Source organism: Pteropus medius, unplaced genomic scaffold (genome assembly GCF_902729225.1).
Source record: "Pteropus medius unplaced genomic scaffold, Ma_sr-lr_union100, whole genome shotgun sequence".
In the NCBI taxonomy this organism is placed as follows: domain Eukaryota; kingdom Metazoa; phylum Chordata; class Mammalia; order Chiroptera; family Pteropodidae; genus Pteropus; species Pteropus medius.
Window position 1 is genome coordinate 14,902,500 of NW_024342473.1, and position 17,061 is coordinate 14,919,560.

General features: G+C 41.5%; 1 protein-coding gene across 11 annotated transcripts in view; it reads right to left on the reverse strand.

Moving 5' to 3' along the window:
* TLN2 (talin 2) overlaps positions 1 to 17,061 on the reverse strand; it is a 386,133-nt gene that overhangs the window by 74,378 nt on the left and 294,694 nt on the right. For all 11 annotated transcript variants that reach the window (XM_039865415.1, XM_039865406.1, XM_039865408.1 and 8 more), the window contains 7 exons: positions 14,624 to 14,717; positions 12,621 to 12,710; positions 10,543 to 10,665; positions 9,076 to 9,219; positions 7,259 to 7,420; positions 1,249 to 1,389; positions 621 to 802 (listed from right to left, as the gene is read on the reverse strand). In XM_039865415.1, coding sequence (XP_039721349.1) covers positions 621 to 802; positions 1,249 to 1,389; positions 7,259 to 7,420; positions 9,076 to 9,219; positions 10,543 to 10,665; positions 12,621 to 12,710; positions 14,624 to 14,717 — 936 coding nt within the window. The remainder of the gene's footprint in view (positions 1 to 620; positions 803 to 1,248; positions 1,390 to 7,258; positions 7,421 to 9,075; positions 9,220 to 10,542; positions 10,666 to 12,620; positions 12,711 to 14,623; positions 14,718 to 17,061) is intronic.

The window sequence follows — 17,061 nt, forward strand, 5'->3', positions numbered from 1 at the left end:
TCCTGAGTTTCAAAATAGAAAAACAAAGTATCTAAGAAAAGGGATACATTCCATGCTGTTGGTTATTAACTTTGGTCAACTTCAAAATGTTTTATCTGCTTAGAGGATATTGTTTCAGACCCTTACTATCACCAAGGGGGTCAGAGATGCCCAGAATTACTGTGGGACCTAGAATATTTTTTGTCTTATTAGCAAAATAAGGTAACCCCAAATCCTGCTAAATAAATAGTGGTGCTCTGCCTAAGCTCCTAGTTACGATGGTTATAAAGACTAAGACTAGCGCAATCAGGCCCGGAGAGGACCTTGGGAATTTCTCTAAATCCTTTCTGCTTCAATTCTCTCATCGATTAGAGGGAGACATTGACAGTATCTACCCGACAAAGCTGCTGTTATAATCCAATGAGATAATATAGGTAAAATACTTGGAACAGTATCTGACACATAGTAAGTGCTTAAATTAGCTATTATTATGACCAGTGCAACCACTGATCCCAAAGAGATAAAAGAAAAAGATGAGACTGATCAAACGCATTGCTATTAAATACAATTCCTGATGGACTTATTCCCTTCCTTCCCTGTTCAGACACAGGCCCCTAGCAATTTCTGGAGGAGAAACTAACCTGATAGATGTGATAAGACTCTTGATGGAGTCAGACACAGTGTGAGAATGTCCGGCCAGCACAGACCAGGTGGGTGGGTCTTTGGGGTTGATGGCCAGCGAGCGTGCAGTGCGGATGAGGTACGATGAGCTCTCCAGCATGGTCTTGGCTGAGATCAGGATTGGTTCCTGTGCCTGGGACCCCTGGGACCAAACAGCAGAAGGGTCAAAGGCACGGTGTACAGAGTGAATGAGTCGGGCCATGGAAGGTCCTGTTCTTTACCAAGCCACTACCTCTGTCCACAGGAAATGCAGCGAATAGGGAACCATGGAGGTTGGCGCACATGGGGCCTGGATGGTGAGGACATGGGTCCATGTTCTTAAATATCATTTTTGAGTATGACACATATCAAGAATCAGCCACAAATCTATGTATAGAGATTGTTCTCATCATATAAAGCTAAGGCATACTTCTTAAGAGATGTGCAGACATTGAGTTTCATTAACTCTGTACATGTACCATCATTGAGAACAAGGCCCTACATATTGACAGAGAAAGCTTTTGGAGTTCTTTACTCTTTGTGCTCATTCAGTGCTGCATAAAGCTAGCCAAAGATGCCAACATTACCTTTGCTGCAAAGACTCCTTACCTCGGAGCTGATTTGGGCAGGAACACTGACAAATTCAGGGTTAGATGCAAATGCTGTCAGGTTCTCCACGGCTTCAATCAAGGGTGCAGTGGCAATGCGACACTTATTGCGGTTGTCTTCAGAGAAATCCCCATCCAGGGCCTGATGGGAAGAAACATGGAGACTTCACGCCACTGAGAAGCATGAATGACTCCTGGACCACAGTAGTTGCCTCCCAGGAAAAGAAGGTGGTTTAGTGGGAATACAAAATGTTTGGCAAATTCATAAATAATAAATACGAATTAACTAAAGAGATCTCTGCTATTAAGCATAAGGGCTCAGTTAGCAACTACAAGAAATAAAACAATGTGTGGCTCACAGGACAGCTGACCTCACAGACCATCAACTTCCCACTCACGTGAGGCAGAAACACGGATTCAAACAGCACTGCTCCTCGCTCCCTATGCGCCACGTTGCCAAACCTTGTAGCTGAACCACTTTCTTCCCCACTTTTGACACCATAACCCTTGTGTTCTTCCCCTCACTTTTCACTCCAACTAAGTCTATTCCCTCCCAAACTATAAAAATACTTTACATTGTATAGCACTTTCAACTTTTTCTAAGTTTTACCTGGATGTCCCTGAATGACTGACAGAGGTAGGGCTTGCATACCCACTATTTTGAAATGAACAAAATGGAATCCAATGGGAAGGAATAGACTAGAACTTCTTCTGACAATATGGACAAATCTCACAAGCATAATATTCAGTTAAAGAGGCTTGACAAAAAAGGGTACCTACTGTGCAAGGTCCAAAAACAGGTGAAGCTAATTTAGAGTGTTAGCAGTCAGGTCACCTTTGGACCATGTATGACTGGAGAAGCACCAAGAGGCTTTCTGGGGCTGGCTATGTTTCTTTTCTTGATCTGGCTATGGTTATGTAGGTGTGTGCAGCTTGAGAAAACTCACTGAGCTCTACACATCTGATACGTGTTTTTTTGTCTATGTGTCTTATTTTTCAATAGCTTTTTTCTTTTTTTTAAATTAGCAGCAGGTAACACAATGGCATTGAATGGTCAGTTACACTGCTGATTAATGGCCGGGATGGATGAGAATCCAGGAATGCAACCTGTGATCCATGCCAGGCTGCCTCACAAAGGTTTAACACTTGGATTCGAGGTTCCCTAACCTAGATTCCACCTCCCCAAGAACAAGACTGTTGGACCAATAGCCTGTTACCCAGGGACAGCTCCCCTGTGTCCCAACAAAATACTATATTTGAGAAGGCAGTTATATTTGTAGAAGAACATAAATTTCCTTGTTAAACAACCAATTAAACTTTTAATTTAACCATTATGAGCAATATATAAACACCAATTTAGACAATTAGTGAACGAAATGCTAGAGGAACTAGCATTATACAACAACCAGATCTGAGATGGTAGCATTTCTATTTTTCATTAAGGCAAGAGTAAGCAGGCACGATTGCTTTAAAGGCTATTTCTGAGTAACGACTACATTCCACTCAAGCCTTGGCAGCTTGGGACAATAATCACATATCTGCCAAGCTAACATTTTCAGAGGAATTCCCACGAGCCTGGCTAATTGACCTTCTTGGCTAATATCATGCATGTATGGCTGGCCTTGGCTTCTGTCCTTCCTACCAGTTAGGCACTGACCTCTACCTTAACCTCTCTGATTCTGCCATTCTTCAGGACCAATGGAAACCTTACATGCTGCTCCTTCTTGCTCACATATACAGCCTCAGTTCTAACTGCTGCTCATTACTCCATAAACGTTGATTTGGCACCTGTTACCTCCACTGTGCTGGGCACTGCCAACATACAAGTGAGTTGGCACTCTAATCTTGTTGCATTATTAACGTTATTGACTCCTTGAGGTCAGGCCTTACCAGGCTTCAGAGCAATCCGGGAATACAATGGGAGGCAGGGTGAGTGTCACATAACAGGAGTGGCCCCTGCACAGGCAAATCAGCAAAGCAGGCACATGGCAGGAGTGGACTCTGGCTTCAAAGGAACTCCGGTCCCAGCACCTCCAGTGGCCCATCATACCCCTTTGGCTGGGATGACATGGCTTCTAGCTCAATGGAAGATGCCAAGTCTTCCCAGGTGCCGCTCACCCTCCTGCTTCTCACCTCTCCACACTCTTCCCGCCCCCTTTTCTACCTTCTACAACCCTCTCAGCCTACAACCCTCTCAAGCAGGCACCGGATCAAGCCACCAACCCTTAGTTGAACTTATTCAAAATGAAAAGATGATTACCTGAGGGAAATCCTAAGGAATGGTTTTCCTAATTGTGCAGTTTCATAAACTGCATCAATAAGACAAATTGTTTTTTTGAGCATGGGTCCTAAGATCACATGTCATGTGGCCTATTACTATTTATACGACAGGACACTGAATAATGTGGAATAGAACACCAAGCTACATCACTCACTTTTTTTTTTATTCTAAAAGAAAAAGCTGTTTCCTCCCAAGAAAGCACTTAGCATCAGAAAGGATGACTTACGCAGATACTATTTCACTCCTGAATGCTGCTTTCACTTCGAAGACGGCTGAGGCACCCTAGTACACTGAATACTCAAATGTGTCCAACTGGAGAAATTTTAAGCAGCCATGGCAGTTTTCATGTAGACATTCCATGTCACAGAATGTCAGTACACCAGCCAAAACAACGAAAGGGTAAATTCACTTAGCCAAACACCAGGCCCCATAGGGACAGGGCACTCTCAACCCCTGGGCCAGCTCTCCTGAAATTCTCACTTAGCAGAATCTCACAGGGAGCTGGGAGAAACAATTTCTCCATGTGTACCAGGATCAAAAATTCATGACTTTTGGGAGTTAGAGGGACTTTAAGGATCACTTAATCCCAGGTCCCCAATGTTCCAGATGATAAAACCGACACCTAGAAAGTGACACACTATGCCAAGGTCATGCCTCAAACTAGAACTCAAGACCCCAGGCTCCCTTCTTGCCTACTGACCTTAGACAAAGGCAATGAAAATAAGGAGTAAGAGAATTCTAAGGGATTTTTTTTTTCCTTCTTTTTTCTACTGAAGAAACCTATTTTGCCAATCCAAACAGCAAGATGATCAAGAAAACATACTTAGAGCTAAGTCAGATTGGTTAATGAGAGCTGGATCTGGTGTCTTTGGTACCTAAAATGCTTAATTGCAAAACCCTGAGCTTCAACTCCAGTGCCAGAGGCAAGGCTGTGCTCCAACTTCTCGGAAAAACAAAAGCTGTTGTTGCACAATTTCTACTTGGCACCCAAACCTGAGCGACTGCACATTTAAAATAGCATTCCATTCCGCACATCTGACTGGAGACTAGGTAACGAGATGACTGGAGAGAGAAAAGCAGGCAACATTATGCGGTAACCAGTAGAAAGATGGCAATCATGGTTAGGGGTCTGTGTGCTTCTAACTATCGCCCTGGCAGGGAGTCTGGTGCAGATATTTATTTTTGCTGAGCCTTGCTTTGGCATTTTAAAGAATGCCAATCAGCAGAGATTTAAGATTCTTGGTGGCACACATTCTATATGGGTGCTGATAACCCACTGCCACGTAACTGCTCTCCCAAATGCTCCTCTGCTGACTTCTCTTTTTTTGTGACTGCAAGGGTGTGGCAGCTAGGATTCAGGCAAATCCTCATGATTGAAAGAAAAAATGAGTACTAAGAAGCGTTAAATTTAGAGCAAAATGCAGCTATGACAGCAGCTCTTGTAAGTATTTAGGGAATTAAATATTCATTTGTTTTGCTATTTGACAGGATTCTTAACCATTCCTAGAACAGGAAATCTATTCAGTATTTAGTACAGCGTGCTACAGTGAAATGATCTTTACCACTTCCCTAATAGGAAATTAAAAAAACAAAGCTCATCCCCCTCTGGCAAACCCTGCCACCCAAGGGGAGCTGAAAAACAAGCACATTTCGTAAAGATGAGGGCAACAGGTTCATTTCAGTTTATCACGCATTACACATTGCTACTGATTCCCAGGGTGCTCCCTGGAGACTAGGCCTTCATCTTCTCCACATTACAATCACCCTTCATCCCTCCTCTGATGTTTCTGCACCAGTATATCTTTTAGGCCATCACAAGAGCTCATTTGCTGCAGGGAATTACAGAGGGTTTGACACTGTGAGGAGGATCTGAAAAGAAGACGAGATCTTAACAGTGATAGGTCAGGATTTTAAAACCAAGGAGGAGGCAGAAAAAGGTTTCCAGGAATTTCTAAAGAATAGCTTCTTTCCTTATTTTCTGCCTTGGTCCATCTAACGATAGCCTGTTTTTTTAACGATCAGAAAATGGCCGAGTTTAACCGAGATAAGTTCATTACAGGAGCAACCAACAATGATGTCACTACTTTTAATCCTCTTGCTGTCCTTCCATCTTCCCCTCCCCCAAACTTGCACAGACACACTATAGGTGCCTCAAAGTATTTCCTCCCAAGTTAGTGAGACAAATTAGTCTCTCCGTGCAGAAGATCTGAACAGCATTGCCAGGGGTGAGAGCAGGACGGACAGTGGAAAGAGCAGGGGATCTGGGCTTTCATATTGGCTGGGTCACCTTGGGGAAGTTACTTAATCTACTTGTGCCTCAGATGTCCTGTCTGTAAAATGGGGATGACAAACACAGGGTGATTGTGTGGACTGAGTAACATACACAAAACACTTGGATCAGGTTTTGCACAAGCTAAGCATTTTAAAATGTTAAGCTTTATTAGTTTCTAATACCATGACCTATGATGGTAATTAAGGTGAGCTGCCACCAGGATCCAAGGAGCACCTGAGTACTGGCTTTAATTTGTTCGTTTTCAACCTATATTGTTTTCAAAATGGCAGATTTTTTTTTTTTTTTAAACTGTTTAAACAGTGAAGAAATTGCTGACGAGGCACCTGCCCCAGGCTCTCGCTCGTAAGCTGCCAACTGCTGCTGGGCTGCATGTTCTTCTTTGCTTCTGCTTGGCTCAGACTGTTGACTGATGTCTCCATGAGATTAAACCGGCTTTGTGTAGTGAAAGGAAAATTAAATGTCTAGTGCCATATCCTCTGGAGTGAATGGGGAAAAGTCCTCTTACTCCAGGACTTGCCCAGCAACAAAGTAGACTGTTCGACCTTAATGAAGGTAAAAATCCTTAAAGTATTAACCCTCCGATGCCTCTCTCTGCTGCACATCCAGGTTTATACAGAATTGGTAGCTGGCCTCCCATGACAATCTCCTTTAGAGGATTGGAGGCGGGTGCTGAACTCTGCTTGTGGTCTGCTGTCCAGGCCAGGGCTGTTTTACCACATGGTCTGCTGCCTCCTGCCTGCTTGGTCTCGCTTAGGGCAGACTGAGTTTGTGGTCTTATCGCCTACCTACAAATGCTGTATTCCAGCTATTGCAATTCCCTACTCACAAGGGCACCTTGGCCCTGCCTCCCCACAACCTGTCCATGGCCTTTCGCACAAAGATGAACTTGTTATAAACATGGAATGTTGCTCCATTTTAAACATTTAAATCAGATAGACAGAATAGATATCATAAGATAGATTAAATTCATTTTTTTAAAGTTACTTTTCCATAATTTCCCATTACCTTCTCTCTCTACCTTCTCTCTCGGTCCATATCTACCAACAAAGACAGAACCCTCTACAGGCCCCCTCAAAACCACCCCACATAAGCACACAGTTTAAGTAAACAGAGTGTTTGCTACCCAAACATAGTACCAAGAGATGCCCCTTACCTAACCCCTTCCAAACAGATTTCTGCCCCTAAGGTTCTCACAGACAGAATTTGGGGAGTCCCTCTCACTATCTAGAAAGTTAGTAGAGACTAAGGCTGTTAGTTTTTCATGATAAATAGTTCCATTGGTAAAAGGCTCCTTCTCAGTGACTTAAGCCATGAGACCTAATTAGAAGTTAAACTTCACTAGACATAAGTCTTAAGAGAGCAGAGCTTAAATTCTATCCTTTCCCCTCTGCGATAGGTATTAACAGGGGTTACCAAGGCCTCAGGTCAGACACCTACCTTGATGGTCTTCACCAGGTTGGCCGTGCTGTTGGCGACTTCCTTGGCTGACTGGACAAAGTGCCTCTTGGCCACGGGGTTAGCCGTCTTGGATGAGGCGATGCGGCAGGCATTGCACAAGGCCGAGGTATGCTTAGCGACAATCGTGGCGGCTGACAAAACCTATAAGGCATGGAGCTGGGTTGGGGGCACCCCACACTTCAGTGCAGAGGATTCCAGCTTAGAGGAGTCCACCCTGGTCCCCAGCCCTGGATTCCTCTTCAACTCACATGTTCAGGGCCCATGTAATTACAACATGTATCTAGCTCTGCTACCCCCGAAGTCTCTCCAAGAAGGGAGAGGGCAAGAATTAGTAAGCAAGAGAGAATAAACAAAGGAAAGGAAAAGAGGTGCTGATGTAATGGTGGAAGTGGGCTGGGCTCCAGACAGTCTTAAAGGAGATGCAGTCAGTTATCCTTTGGAACCCCTGGTAAGGAAGTATTTGGTCCAGGGTGTAGGCCAGCACTGCCCAACAGAAATACAGTGTGAGCCACATGTCATTTCCTAGCAGCCACATTAAAATAAGTACAGAAACAAGAGAAATTAATTTAAATAATATATTTTATTAAACTTGATATATCCAAAATATTTCATTTCACTATGTAATCAATTTAATAATGTTATTAATGAGATTTTTTACATTTTTTTCTTATCATGGAAAGTCTTCAAAATCTAGTATGTATTTTATGCTTACAGCCTATTGCAATTTGGATGAGCTACATTTCAAGTGCTTAATAGCCACATGCAGGTAGTGGCTACCACAGTGGAGAGTCCAGGTCTAGATGAGTGAAATAAACATCAAAGTGTGACAGTTCCTGCCTCATGCATAGTGGGCTATAGGCATCTTATTAAGGAGTCTGGCTCAAGAATCTTCTAAGCTCTACCCCACACACCAAACAGCTCTCCTGAATCCACCAGATCTACTTTGCTGAGGCTGGTAAAATCCCAATGGCCTTAACTTGGACAGGTAAGGAATCTCAAGTGCACTGACACCTTACAAGAGAGACCTAAGGTCTGCTTTAGGTCCAGATCATCCTTGTACTGTCTCCTTTACTTGAGTCCTTCTCCTGCCTCAAGAATGCCAGTCCTAGAATTTACAACAGATGTACCACTCACAGGCTGCCTCTTCTAACCCATGTAGGCCAGTTCTTATTCCTTTCAACACACATTGCTTTAATAAGTGAATGGGACTCCATGCCACTCGAGTATTAGAAGTGTCATGAAATATCACATACTGTCTAGTCCTAAAATATCTGTGGCTCCTTTATACACTGTTGATTATGAATCAGTTTTGAGGCCTGGCTGGACCCATCTCTGTCAAGTGACCTTCAGAAACTTCATCACACCTTCCTCTGTGCATCCCTGGTATTGTCATCATAGCCCAATCATTGTATCTTCCAAACTTCCAACAGACTAAGAGCCAAGGGTGCAGGAAATCAGGTCACACTCATGGTGACCCTTAGTGCTGAGCACAGAACAAGCCCTCCACGTATGTCCCCTGAACTGAATGGAATCATGAAACTCTTGATGAATCTCATGGTGATTACTTTACTCCTACAGCCTTTCAGCATCTCATTTCAAAGCACCTACATATTTCCACTTTCACCACATTTTGTAATATCGCCTCCACCCCAAGTCATTATCTACAATGCTGCATATTTAGCTGGCTTTGTAAGCTCTGTAAAAATAGTATTCTTTACTAATTTCTCCCACTCTTCCATAACCCACTTACAAGAGCTTAAGGACTCGCAGATCTCATATCCTCGCCCCGTGGTTACCTGTGATGGGCTGCTGTCAGGGTCCACCAAGTTCTGGCATGCCATCTGTATAGCCTGGTTAGCCCTGGCAAACTGGATGGGATCCACAAGGCCTTGGTGGCCTGCCTGGCTGTTTGGATCAGAGATGCCGACGAGGTATGCAGCCTGGAAAGGGAGGAGGAAAACCACAGCTCAAGCTCTGTGATCCTAGATGAGCCCATGGGGGAAAATGGTACATGCAACAGCCATGCTTAGGGGCTCTTAGTGCAAGCTGGTCAGAGTAATCTCATCAATAAGGGTTTAGGGATGGACTGTGAATGCCAGCTCAGGCCAGGGACAATATGCTGCAGGCCTCTGGGAATGAAGTCTCCTTGTTCTTAAGAAAGCCTCGAGGAGCTCTTCTGTGGGGCAGGAACAAGGACAGATGCCCCCTTGATTGCTTCTGGTGGACATTTTATGGCTATGAGGGAACCAGTCTCAGCATGAAGCTGACTCTCTGGTTGGCGGATGGGCGAGGCAGAAAAAAGTGGATGCTGACTAATGGCATGGAGCTGCTGGGTCAGCCAGCCCTGGAGCATGCCCTGTGAGCATCTCTCATCTCATAGATTAACATATCCTTATTGGTTAGATCAATATTTCCAATAATAAGTAAGAGGAATGACTAAGATGGCTCAGGAAAAAAAAATGCAGTACTTGGTCTCTAAGAGGACGACAGTCTACAAGAGGTCTTCTCTTTAACACCCCTGGATATGTTAGCCAAATAACAGGGAGAAAATGAATCTGTGAGTAGGAATTTTAACCTTAATTCATTTCCCCTGAGATCTGGGGGGTAGGATGAGGGTAGATAACGTCATCTCCCAAACTGGGGGTGTTTTTCTTTGGTTTAATAAAATCTTCTAGGCTCAAATTAATTTTCAAATGATAAATCCTTTAAGGTAAATGTTGACATTTTTGAGGCTTCAGTTACATGAGCCCAATAATTATTGGAAATACACAGGACAGTTGAAGAAGAGCAAGGGACACGTCCGATCATGTTTCTGCATGATGGCATCTCATATTTTTCTCCCTCTGATGCTAAAAAGACCTTGACTAAGATTTTTGCAATTCTAAAACCTCAGAGGGAATTTGAATTATGTAATGCCTATTCCCCTGCCCCCACAAAACTCATCTGTAACAAGGACCTTAAAAAAAAAAGAAAAAAAGCAAACTGGCCTTTGAATCCTTATGCTGGGTCTGCAGTGTTCAGTGTCTCATTGTCCTTCCCAGGCTGCCCTGCTCCTGGTGGGTAACTGGCTGATGTTTTGTCTAAATGCCCCAGCCAGCACAGGAGCCGCTGCCTTTTTCATGGTTTCTGTGGTAGTAGTTGAATAAGGAGCTGAAACTGGAGGTTCCCCAGGCCTCCCATAGGGGTCTGGTACTCTCAGTACCCACAATCTGGCACAGGACACAGGCTACATCACAAGGCAAGGAGACTAACCAATCCCTTACCTGAGCTGCCGCCTCTGTCAGCCCACAGAGAGCCTTGGATGCAATTCCCACACACTCCCCAAAGGCAGGAAGGTCCCCGGTCTTGGCATTCTGAGAAATCCCTGCCATCGACTCACCCAGAACCTGCAAAACAACCAATCAGCAATATTCTCTGACCAACATTCCTTCAAACCATGGGGCAAAGGGGCTGCATTTACAATTTAACATTCAAGGCCACTTAATTTACAATATTTGCCATTATTTTCCTTTATTTGCATTAAGAAGAGATTCAAAGAGTTATATTATTTCTGTTTCATAAACAGAAATGAATAATAAAACTATAAACCTTTCACTCAAAAGTTATCTATATTTCAAGGATATACAGTTAATATACTCAGATCAGTAAAGTATAATCCATACAGGGCATCCCATGGGTGAATGGTCTGAACTGAGAACTGTTAGTTCCCAAAATAAAAAAAAAACTGGACACATTCACTTAGTCATGGTAGATGAAGTCACATCCAGAAAGCAGAAGATACATTCCTCTTGGTATTATTCCTTTACTTACTGACAGCAAAATTTAAATGTCTTTAAGTGTGTGGGTGTGCATACACACATGCATATATATAAATAGATAATCTAAACACTAAAAAGATATTTCCCAACTTTTGTAAGTAGTTCCCTTTATTTTGAAAATTGGTATATTCTTTCTTCAGAGGTCTTTAAAATAACAGCTAAAAGGAATTTTAGTATTCAAAATCCAACTGAGAGATCAAGCGCTCTGTGCGGGTTCACAGGGAAAGTTGTGAGCAGAGGCAAGGTGCCTGCCCCTTATCTATTTTGTCTTCTATGGGTCTCATAAAGCCCCACGAGGGCAGGTTTCCACCTCCTAGGGTCACAGATGGCAGAACTGAAGGCTGTTCACCACAACCCTTTGAAGAGAATATGGGATTGCTAAGTCTAGAACCCAAAGCAGAGTTCTTCAGCTGGCAATAGGCTATCTTGGATGGGGGGAAAAATTCCTACAATTGCTTGGATATACTAAGTAATCTAGCTTACATGGGGACCTGCAGAGCAAAGAAGTTAGAGGGTATTTTTACGTGTAGTATTTTCCTCTCCCTAATCCTGCATCCTTCTTTGGCTATAAGTAGGTAAAATGTATGCATTCTCCCCTCAGATAATTCATAATTCCATAAAGGATGATGGACAGAGCAAATTCTAGTCTTTACCCAGTGCAAAACGGGCCCTCTTAACATCACCAATACAGATGTCACCTTAAAGCTAGTGTAAAGTGACATAAACAAAAATACATGTGCGTTCCAAGTACACAGCCAGACTGCAACTGCTCAATATCCATTCATCTCACTTGCATTTCATTTTAACCTGATTTTGAGGCATTCTCAAAAACACTGATATTATCATCATAGGTCAGTATTTCTCAACTTTTTAAAAATTTATTACTGCTCCACTAAAAAATCTTTTTATAATATTTTCCCAGTAATTGCCACCTATTTGAAATTCAATACTAAGAAATCAGATTTTGTTAAGTAAGCTTAAGATGGGAGGGCACAAACCATTATATTATCTTAGATTTTTCCACCCCCCTACCCAACAATTTTTCACTCCCTTTGAGAATGCATGCCATGGATGATGGTAAAGAGAAGACACAAGAGAGTCTCATATAAGCCAAGGTCACTGAAAGGCTTTCCCCAGCAGTTCAATCCCAAGTGAAGAAAATACATAACTTGATTCACAAAATACATAATTGGAGCCATCCATGATACGGCATAAGCAGTGGTTCTCAAAGTGTGGCTCCTGGACCACATGGGCATGACCTAGGAACTTGTCAAAAATACACAATCTCAATCTCCCCTCAGATCTACTGAATCAGAAACTCAGGGGCGGGGCTCATCGATCTGTGCTTCACGAGTCCCCGAGGTGATTCTGATGCATGGTCAAGTTTGAACAGCACCTGAGCAGAGGGATCCACCACAAGGCTTTATAATACATGCAGCTATACAGAGTGGCAGATGCCCACAAAGCACATCTCAAATTTTCCCCACACTGAGGAGTAACGTGAAGAGCATAGACAGGCTTACTTTGGAGTTTTCCATCACACTCTCAATGCAGTCAAAGTAAGAGAGGTCACTAACAGGTTCATTAGGATTGTCCAACATCCCCTTGACTGTCTGAAGAAGGAGAAAACAACTTAGAAAGCAAGCTAGTGTTACAGAACAAGAGAAATTCATCATAAAGTGCAGACTATGAACTTCCCCTCCGTATACAGGATTCTGGTCACGATCACTCATTTACTCAGATTCTTGAGAGGAATTTAAATCAGGGTATCCATGACTTCAGATTTCCTGCTAGAAACACACATTGAAGAAGGGGGTGGGTGTCTCAGGTTAGCTTTCAGAGAGGAGAATCTCTGGTTTTCATTTTTGAAGAAGAACAGTATCTACAGAAGGGGGAGATTTTTTTCTTAAAGAAATTTGAGTTAATGCAAGACAACATATTCATGGTAAATTAGTACAATGTTTCTGCTAGATAACTCCAACGAGTTTAAATTTCAAGGATACATTAACTCATTTCTTCATAATTAGTAGAACTCTCAGTTTTCAATTCTGGAACCTTTTAATGGGTAAGCATGAAAGAAGGCAACTCCTCCAAACTGCCTATAGGGATGGTTTATTTTTAAACAGTGATAAAATGTCCATCGAGGAACTGGGTATGGGGCTTGCCTATTCTGTCTTTGTCTCCACTGAAAATCATCGTGAGCTTTCATAGTGTAATGACCTTCAATTACCTTTTATGAGAGAGGAGAGCCTGGAGAAACAGCCCTCCAACCTCCTCCCCACTGAGTGAGAATGTACAAGAGGACACGGCAGCTTCTGGAGCACCGCCAACAGAAAGACATGGTCATTTGAGTTACAAAGCGTTGGCGGGAAGTAATGGTTGAAACTGCTGAGTTACTCTGTTAAAGATCTGAGGGAAAGAGGGCCGTGTAAAAGAGTTCATTTCATCAAAGACCCTCCTTCCACTCCTTGCACAATCAAAATTGCTTTAGTAACAGCAATTCTGAAATAGTCATAATTTTGGCAACTAAAGATACTATTAAGGGACAGAGTATTTGTACTTAGGCCAACAGTGCTCATTTAGATCAAACACCCACATATCGTTTATACTTGCAGATGTGAACAGACCAGAATAGGGCAGTAATTCACCCAAGGCTGGAAACACTCTCTGTTGTTTCCAGAACATTCCAGTCCATGGTAATGAGTCTCTTCTCGTTTCCAGCTGCACAAAATGGCCTATTGCCATTGTCAGACAGGGCCTCAATCAAACCCTTCAAAAGCTGTAATGAAACCCCTCTTCTGGCATGGTAAGTGTTCCTACCATGACAGACCCATGCTAATCATCCAGAAAACTGAAGTTACAATTGGTATGACCGACCCAGATCTACTGAGATAACCATTTGGCGGTTTAAACATAACCTACATTGGTTAGGACAGCACTGCATACAAGTAGGCACACTGACTTTACGTTTACCCATGTATATTCTACGGGCTCAAATGACAAATAAACCATAAGTAGGAATATAAGTGGAAAAGCACCCACACTGTGTTCTGGGCCACTAGGGACTCCACGGGCACCTTGATTGTACAGTAATCAGTGCCACTCTGCATATCCTCTTATGTGCCCCTAATATGTTACAAAATAAAATGTATGGGGAAATCATATTTACTGAAAAAGCACATCTATCTCAGCTTCTCTCAAATGCCCCAGAATAATCTCTCCCAAACTTTTCAGGTAGAGATTGCTCATCTTCAGCCTAAACCCTATACCATATGCCTCTTCCAGTTTGAGATAAAGAATCCTTTAACAAAACAACTCTCATCCTAGTGGAAAAAGGGAAAGCGGGGATGATAATCCCACCCAAACTAAACTTTCTTCAATTCCTTCCCGCTTGGATTAGAACTTTTCCTCCATCAGTCTCCCAAGAAAGTAAAAGGCAAGGACAGAGGAGAAGGAATTGACCCTGTAGGGAAAGGACAGACAGACACACACTCTAAGGTCCTCAGCAGCCTGTCCAGGGACCTACCTCGAGCTCCCGCAAGGCGTTGTCACACTCTTTCTGGCCAGGAGCTTGTTGGGTGCACAGAGTGATAAGTTGATTGATGCTCTCTGTCACAGCTCTGTGGCCAAAACAGTAAAAGCGGTGCTTCTGTTTTTAGAGATCAAGAGTAATTTCCCCAATAACGCTTTGCAGGTTCACTAGAAATACTAATTCATTGTATAGCCTGGGGACCCTAGGAGAGCTCTTCCACAAGGTCCTAAACAACCAAAAATAAGCCACACCAGGGAAGAGAATGAGAATCCTTACCTTTCTGATTATTCATTTGACTTTCCCTTAAAGGGTACTAAAAGTTCTCCTAAGAAAGTGTGACTGTCTTTTAATATATTCATAAGAAAGAGTTCACAACAATGTTGCAAATAATGAAGAGATCTTATTAACACTGTTTTCAAGATCCTTCATTAGCAGCCATTAAGAATAAGATACTGGAATAAGGCTAGTATGGATAGCTTTTATATTGTTTGGAATATTTTGTATATTTTTAGATACAGTGACATTCAGTAAACTGTATCTATGATTTTATCATTTATTTATTTATTTATTTATCTATTTATTTATTTATTTTTAGTTTGTCTAATCTTTGAAGTGTTTTAATTCACCTATGATTTTAAAATCTTTACTTTCTATTAAATTCTACATGATTGACTAGTTTGTAGAAGCTATCTAAAAATTATTCTTTAAAATAGCTATTTTCTTTAATATTAATAGGAATTAGAGACCCTTGTATAATTTTATTTGTGTTTCTGTTCTTCTTAGGACTTAAAAGGCAGCCTGTATATTTTTTTCAAGGATTGGAAGTCCAATTATTTCAGCGTCATTCATTTAAAAGGCTATCTTTTCTCCACTGAATTGCTTTTGCAATTTTTTTGACAAACAATTGGCCATATTTGTGTAGGTCTACTTCCGGACTTTATTCTATTTTATTATTTATGTGTTTAACCCTTTGCCAATACCACACCGCCTTATTATAGCTTTATACTAAGTCTTTTATACTAAGTGTTTTATAAACGAAAAAACAAGAGAGGTAAGATAATTATTTATGGAGATGCTATGAGTAGGGAGCAGGCACAAGACTTAAATCCATGCCTATGTGACTCGCAAACACTTTTCTGTAGGGTCATAACTGGTCCACACTTCTGGCAGGGCCTTGAATTTTATTTACAGTTACTAACTACTGAAGCTAACAGATGACTTAAAACAAAACCAAAATAGGGCACATGTTGCTGTTAATCATTAGCAATGTCCAATATAAAAGATATCTCATTTTATTAAAATGGTTTTGCAGCTTCCTACAGAATATCAAATTAGATGGGAAATTATGTTGTTAATGTACAAAGGCAATCAGCTTAATTATTTGATGAAATGATACTGCTCTAAATTTTAAATGTAATTGGGGTGATGGGAAGAAGCAAAATATTCCTGAACTCAAGAAAAAAATCCCCAAATAGTTTTTGCAGCAGTGACTGTACTGATTTATTTATTTGGGGAAAAGTGCTAAGGTGTCATCGGGAAGCACGGTGTCCTCATGGTGAAAAGTAAAACAAGAACCACTGAGATGGCAGGATAATCCCCAGTTCCAATCACCTTGGAGGGCACATCCATGGTGTGTTTACTAGAAGTGGCCCTCAGAGTCCAACACTGTGTTCTGCGTGGTTGCCTTTAAGACACACTTCTGAGTGGACGGGTTGGCATATGTCAGCATGATAAAGGGTAAAGAATGCCCTCAACTGTGATGACATGATCATTTGGCGAATAAGTCCATATAACACATAAGCTATCTATTTAGCTTATTTCTTTCAATGTTTCCTGTTTATCTGTATTTTTTAAAAACCTGGTTTTTATGAAGATTTTTCCATTAAAAACTAATTGTTTACAATTGGTGAACCCAGAGAACATATCACTGTTAACTGTCCTATTCTTTTAACTACTTTGTAGATGTCAAAATTTTTCAAATAAAAACTCGGGGTTTAAAAAAACCCCAACAGACTAAGAATTTATAGTTAGATAATCCATGAAAGTGCCAGCACAGCACTGCATGTCTGAATGAGTCCTTTGGGTAACAGTGATCCATGACTAAGGAGCATTATTATTGTTTATTCCCATAACTCAATTTAGAGTCTTCATTACATAGTTAAGTAATAAACTAAGTGGTCCAGAGGCAAATGGTTATCTTTTTAAATAATATTTGTTATATAAATATAATATAAATATATTATAAGTAAATATTTTTGTGTTTCAAACTATAGCACTTATTTATATGAGTAAAGGTTTGGAGGAGACCCAAATATGCAATGATGAAAGACTCACTAAACTTATAGTCCACAACAGAATTCTGGGCACCCATTACAAGTCATAATGCATAGCATATTCCTAACATTGTAAAAGAATATTTATGATACATAATT